A 20078-nucleotide genomic window follows, 5' to 3' on the forward strand; every position below is an offset into this window, starting at 1 on the left:
ATAGAAATTTTATAGAAAATATGTATAAGTAAATGTTACTTTTTTCAATGAAATAGCTGTCGTATGAATGCTTGTTCCTAGCACACTGAAAGGTTTTTGCTAGCCCATACCCCTGAACAATTTTGCTTAGTGAACAGAAGCTTTGGTGGTATTACTGATGCGCTCTTGAAATGGTTATTAGCATTGAAAAAGGTATAATAGCATATGCTGTTTCTGTTGGGTTCAAACTAAAATGCTACTTCCAGAATTATGAAAGAATTCTAGTCTTTTGTTTATCTCTTTCCAAAAAGCCTGCCTAGAAATAATACTGGTGTAAAGGAAAACAGTTTGCAATAGTGAAAACAGAATTTTAAAGAATCTTCTGCTTCTTGTGTGCAGCCTGCCAGTCACTGCGCATGCATGTGTTATTGTTGGGGGGGAAGTAGCCTTACTGATTTTTTATGTCATGGCTTAATCATCTTAAATCAGAAGGTGGCATCCCAGTATTTTCAGTGGGGTCAATTATGATGCTATTCCTCTCTTTTCCTGTTTTGTTTCAATGATGATAAAATGTTGGTGTATTATAGATACTGGAATGATTTTCTTTATTTCTCATTTCAGACCTCAGATAAGAATTGGAATCCATGTTTACATGATGAAACTGCCAAGTTGTTCTATAAGGTACAGTATACACGGTATGCTAAAGAAAGAATTGTTAATAAATTAAGCTGAATTAGAGTTCCTGCCACAAAGTGGGGTCAAGAAAACATGTAACCATATAGGCTTTAAAATAAAAGGATGTGTAGTCCAAAAAGAACATTCTGAATATTATTCATCCAGACTTTGTGAAATCCAAGTTATTAATCTAAAAGCTGTAGATACAAATATATATGTTCCGTTGCATTTTCAGCTTGTACGACTGGATAACCTTTTTGCGTACTGGAATGTGAAATCAGAGATGTTCTACCATCGTGGTTGTGATGAGTCATTGGTAAGTTGTAGAAGAATGGCTGCAGAAGCATGGCCTTAGAATCTCCTGAAGATCTGCACAATCCAGGCCTGGTATTAGAATAGGCCTGTAATCAGAATTGTACTGAAGTTGCTGTGCTGAAGATAACAAGAAAGGTAGCCTTGAGCTATTCGTGAATCCTGAGACCAAGTAATTATGTCGTGCCAACAGGCCGTGGCTGTTACAAGCTACAGCTGCTGGGAAAGCAGGTGCAGGGCCAAGAAGGATAGGGACCGGAATGGGAATATAGGGAGTAACAAACTACAAGGCTGAAGCACAGCAACACAAATAGCTACATGGGTAGAATGCTTATTTTAGTCATGATAATTAGGGGTGTGAGAACCATGCGTGTTTAGAGACTACTAACCAATTATATTTCTGCTTTACGAATATGCATGTGTATCGGTTCTATGTAAGTAGTGTTAGAAACTAATAAAGTTGAGCAAGATGCATAACTCGTATTGAGTGACTTCGTGACTCTGGCGAACCCTTCTTCCAACAGTAAGTAAAGCATGAGATAATGTACCTAGTATTCCAGTTAATAGACTGAAGCGTAGAGCATGCTTCGCATTCAGTTCTGCTTCCATTTATGTCACTGTCCTGGAGAAATGTCTTGTTACTAACAGCTTTTTTAGGAAAAAAATAGTAAATGTTAAGATTTGTATGGGATGAAAGTAAAATACTTATTTGATAAAGTTTAAGTCCTTTACCAGTTACAAAATTACACACAATATAAAGTCATCTTACTATTCAGTGATTTTTATTAGCTAAAAATAGAAGCCTTATTCTGTTTAAAACATAGATGAATATTTTTGATTTTATTGTATGTCAGAGGGATTATCTGAAACCTGTACTAAAATGCTAACTTTTTAAATATTAGAATTTTAGAATGAAATTAAAATGTGACTTATTTTTAACTCCATTGTGTATATAGGTTAACTTAAAACACGGAGTTGCCAGCCACAATGTGATTCCAGAAGGTTATGATTTTGGTAAGTGGTATTGTATTGGGATTTGTAATATGCATGTATACTTCTAAATTTTAATGCTTCTCAGAGGTTGCTGCTTTGGCTGTCATTCAAAAATCTTAACGAGTGCAGTTGAGTTCTTCTGTAGCAATAACTTTTCTCTCTTGACAGTGAATACTGTACCATATCTGTAGCCTTAAAAAGACTTTGATTAAAAAAAGTCTTGAGTCATGTATCATTCTAATGGAATGTCATACATAAATCTTCATTGTTCACATCAATTGATATAGTTCCTTATTTTAAGAAGTTTAGCAATAGTATGTGCATCCTGTAAGTTTTGTGAATCAGACTGGTTTGAGTAATAGCTTGATGTTTTTGAGGTCAGCTGCCTTGTGTGAAGTGTATCTTTTTTCATTAGAGGTGGAAACAGTAATCACACAATTTGAAAACACCATTTTGATATTTTTTGTTTTTTAAGCATTGCCATATTGCAGGTTTTATTGCTCTGGGTGGCACTTTAGTTTGAAAGTTATATTGGCTCTACTCAGACATGGCGATTGTTTACTTTTCATTGTATGGAAGATACATGAGTTTTATTTCTCATGTGCATTTACTTGGTTGTTTAGTAAATGTTTATAAGGCAGAATGGCCTTTGAAGTGGCTTGTTTTCTAGGAAGCAAGTCCTCAACTCACTATAGCCAGGTTTACAAAGGGCATTGTTAATTTTACGGATTTTTCTTGCTGCCTTTGCTTGGAAGAGGAAGCTTTTTGTGTCTCTGACTGCCAGAGGACTATTTGATAATTTTTTCTGCTTTCTTATCTTTTTCAGTTGCTAGCTTTAAACTTACTTTCTTGTAAGAGTCAAACATCATCAGTTGTCTAAGTCTTTACATAGAAGTTAAAAATACTTGTATACAAAATTGCAGGATTCTGGATTTATACTCTTAAAATTCAGCAGTACCTTCAGAGATGCAGTGTTTAAAGAATTAAATCATGCTGATATTCTGTGGTAAATGAAAATTTTGGCTTTTTTAGAGCAACTCTTTTTAGATTGAGACATTGATAGAAAGGTAGTAAGCACGAAGTCTGCTTCTGTCATTTGGTCTAAATGCAAGCATAATACTTACACATAGGAAGGACGAAAAATGAAATTTAGGAAACTAAATACAGGGAGAAGATGAATAGAAATGCTGCCACATAAAATGTGTAGATAAAAGTAAAATAAGGTTCAGAAGAAATACAGGGCTTAAAATGAAATGAAGGTAAATTGATGTAAGCATGGTTTCATCTTGCAAAAATACCCGTTTCCCCTTTATATGAACCTTTTGGTGAATTTAGAATATTTGGTACGTAGATAGTCTATCAGTATGGCTGTTGAAATCAAAGGAATTTTATATGATAAAATACAATATACACAAATTCTTATTGTTGGATCAACTGCTGAAACAGAAGGAAAAACATGGCATTGAATGCCTGGTATTGCCAAGTTGTGGAACTGTTAAAACATTTCTGCTCTGAATATTTTTCTTGTGATGTGCTTTGCTTTATGTAGGATCCATATTATTTTTTCCATGCTTACTTGGGCTTGGATTTAGAAATGTGGAATGTTTGGTTTTCTCCACTGTTGTGGGTATAATTCATCAAACAGTGTAAAACGTCAGTAACATTAAACAAAAAAATTCTTATGGAATAAGAATTATAGTGAAATAAGCGCTATGTTTGAAACTGACTTGTCCTAGCCAAAAAAAAAAAAAAAAAATTCCTAAAGCAGATAGATTTAAATTAGATATAAGGAAGAAATCCTTTACTGTGAGGGTGGTGGGGCACTGGTACAGGTTGCCCAGAGAAGTTATGGATGCCCCATCTGTGGAAGTGCTCAAGGCCAGGTTGGATGGGGATTTGAACAACCTGGTCTAATGGAAGGTATCCCTGCTTGTGGCAGGGTGGCTGGAACTAGATGATCTTTAAGGTCCCTTCCAACCCAAACGATTCTGTGATTCTTTAAAACACCTGCCATGTAATACTGCATACAGAAAAATTTGTGAAAAGGTTCCAGAAATATTTGTTCCACAAATGCTGCCAGGATAAAACTGGAAATGGAGTAGAGATTAGATTATATTTTAAGCTATATTGATGAAGTCTTTGTGTTTTGAATTCTAACATTTTAAAATGAACCATCTGGATAACAAGAGCTGATAAAATATTATGTATAATTTATGGCAGTCTTAAATTATTTAATTGCACTTCTTGTATAATTTCCTGTTTTTTAGTATTCCGCCCAATTTCAGCTAGAGCCAAACTCCTTATGAATCCTCGATCTGATGTGGACTTTTCATCACCGAAAATGGACTTAGATGTAAATTTACAGGATATAACTGTTGAATTCAATAAGCCACAGGTATAAACTTTGTTTATAAAGTTATATGTAATGTGGTAAAAAAGTTAGTTTGCAAGAATAATAAGAAAAGCAGACTGAAATTTTATAATAAACTTACAGGATCAATTAACTTCTTCATTTTGTTTTTCTTTATAAATTTCTTTTTGAAGAGGAACTTGATTCACATTGTTCTTGGACAATAATGCTCGGTTTGATTTTTTTTTTCTTTTTTTTTCTTTTTTTAGTACTTCAGTGTTATGGAGCTTCTTGAGTCTATTGATATGATGACTCGAAATCTGCCATATAGGAAGTACAGACCTGATGTTCCATTGCATAACAATGCAAAGACATGGTAGGCCACCTCAGACTTGGAAAATAATTTGTTAGTTATTAATTTGAAATAATTACTGAAGGATTGTTTCTTACTTAAGGAGGTTAGAACTAACTCCCTTCTGAAACAGTCTTTTTTTATTTTTTCCCTTAATCTAGGAGTTTTTAATTTTTTAAGCTTAAAACCTCCCATTAGTAGGGACCTCAAACCAGAGGTGAGGACATAATATTTGAAAGCCTGCTTTTTGCTGTCTTGAAGACCATTATCAGAAACTTGTCTGATACTATTTTAATATGCTAACTCTGTTTTAGTGAAGGCTACCCCATTATATTAGATACTATTACAGGAACATAGCTATTATAAAAAAATGGGCAAACCTTTTCAATACAGATAGCAGATTTGATTTCTTATGAATGTGTTTTATTATTCACACATATGTATCCATATATTTGTGGGCACTTTCTGTACAAAGTTACTTTCTAGTTTTAAGTAATAGCAACGTGTCAACCTTGTATGCAAAAAAATTAAAATCCTTATGTTCCTCTACTGATCAGAAGTGTAATATTAGACAAGGAATCTAATTTTTTCACAACCTGAAGTTGTATTTAGTGGGAGTCTGCATAGCTGTAGTTGTCTTTTCAATATACCAAATAAGATGTAAACTATACTTAATTTGTCTTTGTTTTTAGGTGGAAGTATGTTATTTATGGCATTCTTGAAGTAAATGTTCAACCTAAGCTCCGAGTGTGGTCATGGGAACATATTCGGTACCATAGGAAACAAGTGAAGAACTATAAAGAGATGTATAAAACAAAGATAACATCAAAAAAACCTAATGAAGAAATCTTAAAGTTGTTGGAGGTTAGCCATTTTCTGTTTGAAGGCTTAAATATTGTTCATTTTGATATTTGCTTAAAAAATGTTTACATGTTCCTAAGTCAGTACTGAGTTTAAAATAATTGATAATGGCCAGACTTGCAACTTCATCAGTATCTTTCTCTGTGAGTATTATTAACAAAAAGACTAGATAATTTTTTTTAATTAGTAACTGCAGTGAAGAACTTACTGGTGTGCTTTTTCTTTTCCAGGTTTATTTTAAGTTTTCAGCTCGAGCAAATTAACTTGGGTTGCAATGAAAGAGTTGTTTACTGTCATTTCCTGTAAAACTGAGCTGTGAAATCTAATCAAAAGAAATTGTCAAAAAATAATTTCTCATCTCCTTTCTAGGAATTTGAAAAGGCCTTGGATATTTTTAACATCACTCTAGCAAGGCAACAAGCAGAAGTTGAGGTAAAATTTCATCATTTAAGTGACTTGAATAACTGTAACATGAGGTTGTGGAGATTTTAGGCAGATGCATTTGAATTACAGTGATTGAATTGTGCATCACACAGTCTTTCTGTTTTCCTGGTATTTCACGTTTGTTCTTATAAGGCATTGTTAGTTTCAGCCTTTAATTAAGCAAATATTAAATAGCTTCATATACTGCTTCTTCAGAATAACTGATCTGGGATAAATTTCTTTCCACTTTTGGTGAGGAAGATCTATTGTGGAAAATATGATCAAAGGATAATGGGGTAATCAAGTTGGAAGCAATTATACCCAAAGCTTCAAGCCTCCTCCCTGCCCCTCAGCAGCCTAGACTATTTTTTCCTTTCTTTCCTGATACCCTGTTATGTAGGTTGAACACCTGTATATGTAGTATGCTGACCTGTTACTATTCACAAGTGTCATTTGGAATACAGCAAAAGCAGAGTAAATATAAGTAGATGATCACAATTAGGCAAGGTAATGTAGTAGTTCCACTTAATTTGTTAACCTTGTTTTTCCTAGGTTAGTGTACTGCTTAGTTTTCAGTGTAGTGTCTGACCATCAGTCCAGGAGACTGAAGTGAAATCTGTATAGATTTTCTGAAATCTGGGGTCTTTCTCCATTAATAATCAATGTGACTAAAAGTAAGCAGAATGAGAAGCTAAGAATCTGAAATACTGTATTGATAATTAACGAACATTAATAATATATGGCAGTGCTTGAATTTTTTTTTTTTGTGTGTGTGGAGTATATTAAGTATGGTACTAATGCAGTCACTGCAGTGACAGATAGGGTGCTTTGAAACCAAAATTCTGAACAGGAATCCATAAATGGGATTTTTCCCTCTAGTTATCTGTATGTACGCTCACATTTGGATGCTTGTATGATCATTATTCAGACCTCTACATAACCAGAAGACATATTCATGTCCTTCCCTCTCAGTTGTTTGGCTAGGTTGGAGTGCTTTTCATGAGAGAGGTTTTTTTTTTGTTTGTTTTTAGTTCTCATTTAATTTTTGGCATGTTTTTTGTCTTGTAGTATATAGTTTCTTCTGGGTTTATCTTCTTCCTACTACTACTTTTTGCAAGTGACAAATATCCCAGGGGATTTCCTGTCTAGTCTTATTCTTCTTTTCTCCAGTGTGATCATGCTGCTTACAAAAGGTTATGTCATACTGCATTCCTGACCACTTTCTGGTCCTGAGTTTTAAGATAAATTTCTGTAGTGCTTAGAATTAGGTTGCAAGCAAATGAATTTTAATTTGTTTGGGCTTTAAGCCTTGTATTTGAAGTGTTAGAAAAGCATCTTGGAAGATCGCCTAGCTAACTCTGAATTTATTTCCAAGCATTGAAAATCAGGTCGCTATGATGCTAAACTGTGTTGTACCTCCATCTATCGGTCACAACTTATCTGTCTTATTGTTATCAGGTCATATCTCTGAAATTGGTCTCAAAGGACTTCTAAGAGGCAAATCTGCTGCTAGCTTAGTGTCTTGACAGTTATGCTTAAGTCTCCTAGGAATTTAAAGTAGCACCCTTTAGATGTGGGCTGAGTAAAACCAGATGAAGGATCCTACTGTTTGTTAAGGTGTTTTGTTTTTTTAAAAAATACCTTAGAGTTGCATTTCAAGGGCTTGCTTTTCTTTAGATAGACATTGAAATCAAGTGCCCCAGAACTCAACATTTGTGAAAACAGTACAATCTGATTTTCTGGGAACTTTGTAGCAAGAGCTTTATATTCAAAACCTCAGGCCACTTTTTCATCTTTATCACTAGTGCCCTAAGTACCAAATACAAGCCTCAGTGAACCACGCATCAAGTCTCTGTATCAGACAGCTTGAGAAATTTTGTGCTCTCCTTCTAGAGAAGACTTCATAGATGATTAACTGAAACTGGAGTACAGGATGATGCTTTTGATTCTCACTTCTAGTCAAAGCAGTTTACCTTGCTGAGTAATCTTTCCACAGACTATGACTGTATTCAGTATTAAACTATTGTAAATGAAGGACAGGAGAAGCTCAGCAGGATTTCTTCAGGAAATTTCTTTAGTACCCATACTGCATAAATGTTTTCTTCATCCGTGCAGAAGTGCAGATCACCTCCCTTCTGTCTGTAGCCTTTCTTACCTTGGATTCTGGTGCCAGCTGCTGCCTAAGATGTTGAGAATCACAGCTTTAAGCATCACTTTTTTATCTCCATGGCAGTTGTCTTTCAACAACTCCTTGGTGTTCTAGAAACCTCTGATTTCAGAGGTTTAACAGACTTTTTTTCTAAGGCTCTGTCCATTCTTGCCTTGGACCATTTTCTCTCTAACACATACTTGATGACTTGGTGTCCTTTGTAAGAGGACTTTGGAAGCCTTTGTTCAAACTTTTTGAGGCCTTGTGTCGGTTAGCTTACATTTGCATAATTTCTCCTGGGTGAATTCATAGTATCAGTTCAGAAGCCTTTGTTTTTGTCCTGCCTTTCATTGGCCTGTAGGTGGATAGAAAGTTCTGATTTATAGGCAGCTGTTTTCCCCAATTGTGTTGCAGAGAGGTCTTGGGTTTTTTGAATGCTGAGAAGGAAGCCCAGTCTCACTTACTTTGGGTATCAAATTCACTGCAGCATCTCTAAATTCAGGACTTATCTGCATTTCTATCTTTTTTCAGATCATAGTAGTCACAAGGAGAAATAATTAGCACTGCTCTGTCTCTCAGATCACGTGATGTTTGTTTGCCGTTCCTTATGCCAGACTTTCAGTGGTCAAGTCTGGATGGAGCTTGCATTTTCTGTGGTTATGCAGTACTGGAATCATCACTGGCATCAGGCAGGACATCCCCTAGTCATTGAAATAATGAATGTGGGAGAAGGAAGGGCTTTTGTACAGTTCTAGCTTATATGTATTAGATCCAGGAATAGCTTTCTATATTCCTTAGTGTGAATATTCTATTAAAGAGCAATGATTTTTGTATTATTGCTTTGGACATCTATTTTGAAATGAAAAATACAGGGATCACTTAAAATTTGGCCTGTGCTGGCTATTTAATTGCTTACATGTGTATTTTTAATGATTCCTTAGAAGTGCATTGTTGTAATGCAGAGTACTATGTAATATTACGGATTTTTTTTTTTTGTGATAAGAGCTATAGAGAAAATCTGCTATGTAAGAAACATTGATTTAAAATCAGCTACCTTTTACTTGGCCCTTTTGTTCATAAAGGTGGTTGGGATTTGGTCTTACGCACTGTGTACTTGAAAAAATTATTAGAAGAAAAACTAAAAAATACCATATTGCCTTTTCAGTGGTTGACTAGTGTTTTGGGTCTGCATTTTTTCTTAAGAAAATGAAGAAAGATGCATGAAGAAAATGACCTCTTGGAGTATTTTTTAAATTTCAGGCAACTAAGGCTGGATTAAAAATCTACAGACCAGGTGTAAAACAAGATGATGAAAATTCTGGCGGCTGGTTTAGTTGGATATGGAGTTGGTCAGGTGAAAAAAAGGATGAACAAAAACAGGAAGTAAAGGGTTCAAGTATGTTCTTTTATTGGTATTTTTTGTATTATTAAGAATGACTTACTAGAAAAATAGGTCCCTATCAATGGAACTTGGGACTTGTTCAATATTTGGGCTATCAAATTATTGACGTTTACATTTTCTCTTAGGCTTTTTTCCCTGAATTAAGTTGTTCGTTGCATGTTACAGAGGTACCTTACAATTCCTTCTGTAGGTCTTTCTGAACTGTCTTTAATTTGTGCCTTCTCCTGCCACAGTTCCTGTGTTTGTGTACATAGTGTACTGTGTGTAGGGATTTGAAGAAAGTGCTGGAAAACAATAGCAGTTAATGGAATGTAAACAATTTTACTTCCATTCCCTTTATAATTTGTCTCTTTCATGCAGTGTATTAGAGTTTGATTCACTGAAGTACAGGCACCTAATAAAGGCTGTGGAACATGGAAAGTAACTCAAAAGATTGCTTCTATTGTTAGCAAGCTAGGAAATACAGTACATCAGAATAAAAGTATAACTGCTTTTTAAAGCATGCTTTAGGAGACTCGGGACTTTGCTTTAAACCTCAGGGGTTTTGCTTTTAGGAGTTCAGGACAATGTTGCCAGTATCTACTGTATGTTATAGAGCTACCAAGCACTGGAAAGCATATAACAGGTGTTCACATTTTTGATACCTATATTGAGTTTAACTTCTTTCAATGTGACAGGTCTTGAGGAGCTAATGACACGTGAAGAGAAGGCTAAACTTTATGCAGCAATTGGATATAGTGAAACAGCTGTGGATCCAACCCTTCCAAAATCAGTAAGTTGTAACTGACTGTGATAATGAACAATTGGTAGCTTTATCTACTAATAAAAACATAAAGATGATAGGAAATGGTTTTTAAAATTGCTTGAAGCTCTGTCTTTGTATTTGAATACTATTCTGATGCTTTGTAATTAAGTTCCTGCATGCTGGCTTTGTGAAAAACAGCATCCTTAGATGTAGTTTCAGGAGCATGGTTATAAAACGTTGGATATTCTGAGAAAGTTCAGAATGAAATTTTGCTCTCAAGGTATGATAAAGTCATGTAAGTAGTGTATTGTTGTTTAAGTTACAAAATGCTTCATATATTCTCATACAAAGTTGTAGTTTTTTTTAAGAAAGTTCACAAAGTGATTTACTGGAAGTGATAGATGAGGTAGGGTAGGTAAGGAAAGGGGTGATTGAAGGACTGTAATGGGGAAGAACAGCTTTTCTGAAGCCTCAGAAATAGCCTGGTACATCAACTTTACGTGAGATAGGATGCACGGTGCAGTGAACTTTCTTGCAACAATACGTCAGAGGGCCTTCATCTCAAAGTGTGGTGTGGAGACATCAGATGTACGTTTGTAAGCATTACTCTAACCCTGCCTTTCCATAATAACTATTTGGGAATGACTTTTACAGCAGCTATGGATATAAGCTACTTAGCACTGAAAAAACAATATCAAACTGCTATATGTGGTTTTCATCTCTTTGTATTAACATATTTTATAATACACTGTTGTTTTTCCTGCATATCTAGTATGAAGCCATGAAGTTCTCTGTGAAGTTGTTAAGCATGTCTATATCAATAAGAGAAAACAAGCAAACTCCCGAGCTGGTAGAATTTGCATTAAGTGGCTTGAGTACAGTATTTACTCAACGACCAGGTGCACAAGCAATAAGGTGAACTTTCTCTATCAAACTGTTCTTTGCTCCTTAAAATGTTGATGATATTTAATAGTCCCTTTAAGGCTCTGTCATGATTTTGACTTCTGTTCTTCACTGTCATTTTTTGTGCAGTTTGGAAGCGTAATGATTCTGCAGCTGATTGACAAAGTCAATGGATACTGTTTCCATTATAAAATTCCATCTTCAGAAGTTTTTGTGCCAATACCTATTTTCTCCTTTTTTGTTGTTTCAGTTTATCATTATGTACAAGCAGTCCAGTTTCTAACTCGTTTCTTGCTTTGAGAAGCAACTGTTACTCCCTTTGAAACTTAATCTGACCGAATTGATCTCATAACCACTGGTGTGGTTATTTAGGCATTTAACATGACTGAAGAGTTCTAGTTTTCTGTTGAGCTTTTAGATTTGCAGAAGAAAGCTGTAACTGGTGATTTTGGTTTGGTTTTACGCTCTCACAGTACGTGAGGAAAAGCAGCAATATGAAATCCTTTGTTTTTGTTTTACATGTAATGGCTTAGAAGTTCTGGGGGAGGGCAGCCTTCCTGTTTCAAACCTTGCCCCCTCTAATTTGAGACATATTAGTAGAATCTATGTATGACATTAAGGTACAATTGACCTTGCTGAGTTCTATGCATAATTTTTTCTTAAGTTTTGCTTGCAGCCTGTTTGTTACCCTGTGGATCTGAATGGCCCTAATAATGCTGTCGTACTGAGGAAAAGTGAAGAAAGTGTGTGGTGTTTGTTTGTTTGTTTAAAAAAAAAAATTAATAGTGAAACACTTCCCTTTGAGTGTTGGGAGATAAAGATATTCAGATGAAAGCTGTTAAGAGGTGCACAGGGTACTGAAAAAAATAAATCTACACCTCAAAAATGTTTCTTTGGAGTAATGAGGCTAGAAATCTTGTGCTTCTCCTGTGGTGTGTCTTTTATTTCTCTGCAGTGGAACCCTTCCCTCTCTGTTCCTCAGTGTAAGCTGTGCCGTCTAATTCCTGAGCTCATACTAGAGAATTCTTATTTGCATGTCTCTTCCCTGTCCTGACATCTATCCTCATGAAAAGTGTATGAAGTGAACAACTGGGACCCCCTTTCTTATTTACTCAAGGGTGGCTAATAAACACCAATGATAATGAAAAGAAATAAAGTTAACGCATGGATATGTGTGATATATCCCTAGGCTAAGCTATTTATTTATGTTTAAGGTAGTGTGAAGATATGTCGTTGTTGTTGGGTTTTTGTTTGGCTTACGATTCTTTTTATTTTGGCTCATTCCTTATATGTTTACCATCTAATTGTACCTACCCAGGTGGGTATTTCATCTGAATATGCTGTTTACCTTTCTTTACAGATTTGAAACAAAAATTGCCTCACTTGAAGTTACAGGCATGTCCCGAGAAAAGTGTACACCCTGTCTCCTCTCTTCTCGAACTGTCTATTCAGACAACAGTACCTCACTCTTAAGTATAATGTTTGAGACTAATCCTTTGGATGAGAAGGCAGATCAGAGGCTTAGAATAGAATCACAGCCACTGGAAATAGTATATGATGCAGTAAGTGAATACTTGAATAAGGTACAAATTTTGAAATATCTTACTTAATAGTAAATTTTCCATGTATTATTTTTGCTTCATTTGAACAGATGACAATAAATAGCTTAGTGGATTTCTTCAGGCCTCCAAAAGATGTACATTTAGAGCAATTAACATCAGCAACTCTGATGAAGCTTGAAGAGTTTCGTGAAAAAACATCAACGGGTAAGTGCCGCATTCTCTTCCAGCTGCACACTCAGACAAATTTTTAGATTCAAGGAGTATGAAAATACAATCTTTCTGTATTGAGATGCATGGATCTAACTCATAGCTTTCTAATGCAACACCTAAATAAGCTGAATTCTTCAATCTCATTACAGAGCATTTGTTCTAGGTATTGGATAGTTTTGTCTCTATCTTTTTTAACTTCAGCTTCCTTTGTAAAATATGCTCTGCACCCTGAGGTAGTATTTCCATATTTATTTTCTTGTACTTCATGCAGAGTTAAAAACAGCGTGTTGCTTTCATCATTAAATATCTAAATGGCCCCAATTGTTTCATGGTCTTTAAAAACTGATAGTGGTCCTCTAATGAAACCCCTACATCCTTGCTGGAGTTGTTAATTTTCAGGACTCTACTGCCTTTTTTTAGGTGCTTTCCACTTTATTCCTTGATAAATGTTGATTTTGATTTGGAATGACTCAGATCCAGTCATATGAACTGTATTTATCTATCTTCCAGTTACTCAGAATAAAAGCCATTTCTCTATTTTTCATTTTATCTTAGCTTTTTATCTCTAGAGATCTTATGTTTTGACACATTAATTAAAATGGTCAATACTTTTAAAACTAGGATTTGTGGAATTAACTTGTTCCAGTAAGGATATCTGAGGGTTTTTAGATCAGAGGCATGTCCAACGCAGTGTCCTGTCTCTTGACTGTGGATGGGAGAGGATACTAAGGGGAGATTTCACATATAAATCCTTTTTGGAAGGAAAAATGAATGATATTTTTTTTTAACATTTAAATTTGGAACCAATTAATATTGTACACTCAAAAAAATGTGAATACTCAGTAGTAATAAGTGAAAGCAGTTAGAGAAGACTCAAGCATAATAGGTAGTTAATCGATTGCTTTTGTCAAGCTAATATCAGGAATGAAATCAGGCATCAGTTATATTTCTATTCATTAGTTCTTTGACTGAACTGTTTAATTAACGAATAATGTCAGATGAACCAGTAAAAGTTAGGTGGATCAACTTGCATGTCTTTTCTATCAGAAACTTCTCCAGCACTACTAAATGTATGGATACCACAGTTCATTCTTGAGATTAATTGGACAAAAATTTGCTTAGATTTGGTATGCTTGGCTCTCTGCTTACTACCACTGAATACTCTGGTTCTGATCATGATGGATTTTTTTTTTCCCAGAAATATGAGATTATGCTCTGTATCTACTATAATTTAAGCATAGCATTACTTTAGAGGTATATCCAATGACTCTTACCATCACAAGAGTGCTGATTTGCCCATAGTAATCTAAAGGCTTGTTCAACTTGCAAATGAGAAGCTTGGTGAAAATTTCTAAAAGAAAAATAAAAAAATTGCCGTGCATTTCTTGTAAAATCTTGGCTGAGACTTAGAGAATTACCAGGGAAAGATTTGATCTGCAGAATATTGTGTTTGCAGGGGACTATGGCAGTCTCAGAGGCAGAATAAAAAAACCCGAAAACATATCAAAATAATTCATTTAGACTTGAAGTCCTTGGGGAAGAATTCTTAACCTTTTCTTTCAAGCAGCAGAAGGTAGCTGGACAACATTGGGAAACTGTGAACTGCAGAAGGGAAGGAACTTGCTACACCAAAATATTTATGATTTTCAGCACCGCTAGAAGACAAAAGCTTAGTTTCCCAGAGTTCACTTTATGGACTCAGCTGTGTTCCCTTCCCAAATGAAGGGGAAATAAAAGTTGTTTCTTGAATTTTTTACATCACTCAAATACAGTTAGGGTATTGGGAACTGAAAAAATGTTAATATGTTTATTAATCCAAGTAATTTTATCTTGCAAATCCTGAAGTGTGATTGCCATCCAGTTCCTCATTGACTAATCTAGCTCTCCTGTGACAGGACAAGCTTTAGTAAACGTTGGAATGGTTTTAATTGCTTTCTTAGCAACGTTGAGTGTGTTGCAGTGTCATGTTTTCATCTTTGTAACTCACTATCTCTACTTTTGTGATCATCAGCTTGTTGGACCTGGTAAATATTAAATGGATTGTGGTAGTATCCTAAGGGAGTGTTCAGTGCTAACGCAAAGCAAGACTATTCTTTCCTCTTCAGATAAGCAAAAAACCCCCAGAATTTGATCTCAAATGTTCTGACAGTCTGACTTTCCCACCTAATTGCATGATTTCTAAACAGCATTTTTGAAAGACCTTATATTTGCTGATCTTCAGCACCTGAAGATGGAGATGCTTGACAGCAGAATTAGTGTAAACTTCAGTATCTCAGTAGTAACAACACAAGCAGTTTGGCCGGTGCAGTTGAATACTCCCCATAAGAACTTCCAGGACAACTTGATTTCTGAATCTACAGAGCACAATGAGTTAACTCAGCAGTTGCCAAGTTGTGGGACGCATTCCAGTTCTTCTCATTTCATTTCTGCTCAGTATGAAACTTGTTTGGATTTGCATGTGTCATGTTGCTGTCTCTACTTGTCTGTTAGCATTTTTTCTGTCATCATTTCATCTACTTGGTGCTTCTTTAAAGACTGCCTGTAATGACTGGTTCAGAAATCTGAAGAGCACCTGTAACTGCAATTAAACTTAGTCATCTAGCATTCACAGCTCATTTAAATAATTTAAAGTTAGACTTGAATTTCTTTTTATACCTTCTTTTAATTCCATAACTTCTGTATGGATTACTTTGTTTATATTTATTAAATGCATTATTTTTCAGGTTTGCTGTATGTTATTGAAACCCAGAAAGTTCTTGACCTCAAAATTAACCTCATGGCTTCATACATCATTGTTCCACAAAAGGGATTCTATGACCATACATCAAATTTACTCCTTCTGGATCTCGGTAGTCTTAAGGTATTCATTTACCTAGTGAAGTAACTTACTGAAAATGATGGTTTAGCTTTTATGTGATTTCCAGTTTCTTAATTTGTATTTTGTGGTACGTGTTAAGTACAAGTTCCCCTTGCAGTTTGTATTAGGTATTTATTTTAAATTGCTTTCCAGTCAAGGCAGAAATTACTAAACTCTTCTTAGTAGATTCTTTCACCCCAAAGATTTGTTAGAAAATACTCCTTCCCTGGTACAAAACCACTGTTGATGCTTTAAACTGTTACATGGAAAATGTCTATAAATTTTTTACCTTAAAATACAAAACGGTAAACTCTTTACTTATGTGATTTAATGGTCCTCTGATTTTTAGTGTTACTATTCTTTTTATCAGTTAACCTTTTGGTCATTCAGTTAACTTAAAAATGAGAAAATGACACTGTTTCTACATATTCATTGGCAAACTTATTTTTTTCCAGGACAAATGATCTTACATGAATACAGACAACTTTTTTTTTTTTACTTACAGTCTGAGTAGGAATAATTCTGCCACTTACTCTCTGTTTAGATTGCCTTATCTGCTCTTGTCATAAGAATTTGTTTCAAAGCCTAAAATACTGGTAAACAAGTAAATTGTCTATGTGTCTGCCACAGACTGACTTTCTGAGCATATGGGTTTCAGTAAAAATCATGGAATAGTTTGGGTTGGAAGGCACCTTTATGATCACCTAATGCATTGCCCCTGCAACGAACATGAACGTCTTCAGCTAGATCAGGCAGCTCAGACCCCTGTCTGATCTGTCCTTGAACGTTTCCAGGGATGGGGCATCTGCCACCCCTCTGGGCAACCTGCTCCACTGTTTCACCACTCTCATTGTAAAAAATTTCTTGCTTATCTGGTTTACATCAGCCCTCTTTTAGTTTAAAACTGTTACCCCTTGTCTATCACAACAGACCTTGGTAAGAAGTCTTGCTCCATCTTTCTTAGAAGCTACCTTTATACATTGAAAGGCTGCAGTAAGGTTTCTTCAGGCTGAACAACCCCAACTCCCTCAGCCTTTTTTTATAGGAGAGGTGTTCCATTCTTCTGATCATTTTTGTGACCCTCCTCTGGACCTGTTGCAACAGGTCCATGTCTTTCCTGGTGAGGGCTCTAGAGGTGGGTGGGGCCTCATGAGGGCAGGGTAGATCTCTCTTGACCTGCTGGCAGCGCTTCTTTTGATGCAGCCCAGGATACGGTTGGCTTTCTGGGTTGTGAGTGCACATCACCAGCTCATGTCCCTCCAGTACCCCCAAGTCCTGCTCTGCAGGACTGCTCTCATCCCCCAGCCTGTATTGGTCATAGAATCATGTAAACATTTGGGTTGAAGAAGACGTTTAAGAGCATCAAGTCTGACTGTTAACCTAGCCCTGCCAAGTCCACCACTAAACCATGTCACTAAGTGCCACATCTACATGCCTCTTAAATACTTCCAGGGATGGTGACTCAATCACTTCCCTGGGCAGCCTGTACCAATGCTTGCCAAAACTTTCAGTGAAAAAAAATTTTCTCATACTGATCTAAACCTCTTCTGGCACCACTTAAGGCCATTTCCCCTTGTCCTGTTGCTTTTACTTGAGGGAGTGTGGGGGGAGACCAACATCCACCTGGCTACAACCTCCTTTCAGGCAGCTGTGGAGAGCAATAAGGTTTCCCCTTGTCTCCTTCCCTCCAGGCTAAACCGCCCCCGTTCCCTCAGCCGCTCCCCGTCAGCCTTGTGCCCCAGACCCTGCACCAGCCTCGCTGCCCGCTCTGGCCACGCTGCAGCACCTCAGCGTCCCTCTTGCAGCGAGGGGCCCAAACCTGAACACAGCGTTCGAGGTGCGGCCTCACCAGTGCCCAGTACAGGGGGACCATCGCTGCCCTGGTCCTCCTGGCCACACCGTGTCTGGTACCAGCCAGGGTGCTGCTGGCCGCCTTGGCCACCTGGGCACACTGCTGGCTCACGCCCAGCCGGCTGTGGACCAGCACCCCCAGGCCCTTTCCCACCAGGCCCTTTCCAGCCGCTCTGCCCCAGCCTGTAGCGCTGTGTGGGGCTGCTGTGACACAAGGGCAGGACCCGGCACTGAGCCCTGTTGAACCTCACAGGAATGGCCTCGGCCCATCGCTCCAGCCTGCCCAGGTCCCTCTGCACAGCCTGACTGCCCTCCAGCAGATCAGCTCTCCCCCCCAGATTGGTGTAATCTGCAAATTTCCTGAGGGTACTCAGATTAAACAGGACTGGCCCCAACATGGCCCCTGGAGAACACCACTTGTGACCAGCCACCAGCTGGATGATGCTTGCCACCACTCATGGGGCCTGGCCATCCAGCCAGTTTTTTTACCCTGTGAATACTATACCCATGAGAGCTCAGTGAACACTTTTGTTGGCTACCTCAGTACCCTTGGGTGGATGCCATCCAGCACCATAGATTGTGTGTGCCTAAGTGGTGTAGGAGGTTGCTGCCTATTTCCGCTTGGATTATGGGGGCTGCATTCTTCTCCCTGTCCCTGTATTCCAGCTCAGGGGGCTGGGTACCCCGAGAACAACTAGTCTTGCTATTAAAGATTGAGATGAAGAAATCATTAAGCACCTCGGCCTTTCCCTCATTCCTTGTCACTGTTTCCCTCATATCGAATAAATGATGCAGATATTCCTTGGCCCTCCTTTTGTTTCTAATGTATTTATAGAAGCATTTTTTATTGTCTTTTATGGCAGTGACCAGGTAAAGTTCCACTTGGGCTTTGGCCCTTCTAATTTTCTTCCTGCATAATCTGATGACATCTTTGTAGTCCTCCAGAGCTGCTTGTCCCTTCTTCCAAAAGTCATAAACTCCATTTTTTTCCTGAGATCCAGCCAAAGCTCCCTCTTCAGCTGGCCTGGTCTTGTTCCCCAAGGGCTTGTTTTTTGGCACATGGGGACAGCCTGCTCCTGCACCTTTACCTTCTTGAAGAATGTCCGGCCTTCCTGGACCACTTGGACCTTCAGGACTGTGTCCGAGGCTGCTAAGCAGGCCCAAGTCGATGCTCCTGAAGTTGAAGGTAGCGGTTCTGCTGAAGCCCCTTCTTCCCTGAGAAGTGAAAACTTTTTATGATTTCGTGATCACTGTGCCTAAGATGGCCTCCAGCCTCCAGAACAGTCCTCTGTTCACGAACAGCAGGTCCAGTGGGGCACCTTCCTTAGTTAACTTCCTGACACAGTTGGTGAGGGAGCCACCTTATACATAGTCCAGGAACCTCCTAGATTGTTTTCTCTCTGCTGCTGCTGTGTTTTATTTCCAGCAGACATCTGGCAAGCTGAAGTCCCCCATGAGAGGAAGGGCTAGTGACTGTGAGACTTCTGCCAGCTGCTTACAGAGTTTTTTGTCTTCCTCTTCATCCTTGTTGGGTGGTGTATAACAGATCCCCACCATGATACCTGCCTTGTTGGTCTTTGCTCTGATTCTTACCCAGAAACACCCAACCCTGTTGTCACCATCATTAAGCTCTAGACAGTCAAAACACTGCCTAATGTACTGGGCTACCCACTGCCTCTCCTTCCTTGCCTACCCCTTCTGAAGAGTTTATAGCCATCCATTGCAGCACTTCAGCTGTGCAAGTCATCCTGCCATGTTTCTGTGATGGCAACTATGTTGTAGTTTCCCTGCTGCACAATGCTTCCAGTGCCTCCTGTTTGTGGATCATTCTGTGTGCATTGGTGTAGATGCACTTTAGTTGGGCTGTTGATCCTGCTACCTTTTGGGGAGAGAAGTTCTAATTCCTCCAGTTCTGTGTTCGTAAAACATCAATAACCCTTGTCTTTGCAGCTGCGTGGATCTCCATTCCCTGCTTCTCCCGAGATAGTAGGCTGAAGGACCTCACTAGCACATTGTCAAACAATGGCATGCTGCCCTCAGGCTTATCTCTAGTGAGCCTGATTTTAGCCCTTTCCCTATTTAAATCTAGTTTAAGGCTTTTTCAGTGAGCCTGGCTAACTCCTGTGCAAAGATCTTTTACTCCATTTGAGACAGGTGTACCCTGTCTGTTCCCAGCAGCCCTGGTGTTGTGTAAACCAACCTGTGATCAAAAACCCCAAAATTCTCCTGGTATCGATCTGCTGGGTCTTCCTGTTCCTTTCCTTATTCTTTCCTTATCATTCCTTGGAAGTGGAATAGAGGAGAAGGCTACTTGGGCTCCTGATCCCTTAACCAGTTGTCCCAAGACCCTGAAGACTGTCTTGATCGCTCTTAGACTTCTTGCAACTTCATTGCTGCTTACCTGAAAAGTCAATAATCAGAGGGCTGTTCCAGGGTAGGAAGCTTTCTCTTCAT

The 20078-nt window shown here is 37.8% G+C and overlaps 1 protein-coding gene across 5 annotated transcripts in view; it reads left to right on the forward strand.

The window, feature by feature from the left end:
* The window catches only part of VPS13A (vacuolar protein sorting 13 homolog A), a 115268-nt gene that overhangs the window by 13297 nt on the left and 81893 nt on the right, over positions 1–20078 (forward strand). For all 5 annotated transcript variants that reach the window (XR_013924803.1, XM_080371674.1, XM_080371673.1 and 2 more), the window contains exons 8-20: positions 601–660; positions 890–970; positions 1923–1980; positions 4227–4354; positions 4579–4685; positions 5354–5525; positions 5892–5954; positions 9355–9490; positions 10174–10268; positions 11014–11156; positions 12505–12706; positions 12796–12910; positions 15640–15776. Coding sequence is in view for 4 of the 5 variants with exons in the window: in XM_080371674.1 (XP_080227800.1) it covers positions 601–660; positions 890–970; positions 1923–1980; positions 4227–4354; positions 4579–4685; positions 5354–5525; positions 5892–5954; positions 9355–9490; positions 10174–10268; positions 11014–11156; positions 12505–12706; positions 12796–12910; positions 15640–15776 (1497 nt within the window). In the remaining variant the exon portion in view is untranslated. The remainder of the gene's footprint in view (positions 1–600; positions 661–889; positions 971–1922; positions 1981–4226; positions 4355–4578; positions 4686–5353; positions 5526–5891; positions 5955–9354; positions 9491–10173; positions 10269–11013; positions 11157–12504; positions 12707–12795; positions 12911–15639; positions 15777–20078) is intronic.

The sequence above is a fragment of the Falco punctatus genome, assembly GCF_963210335.1.
Source record: "Falco punctatus genome assembly, chromosome: Z".
NCBI lineage: Eukaryota > Metazoa > Chordata > Aves > Falconiformes > Falconidae > Falco > Falco punctatus.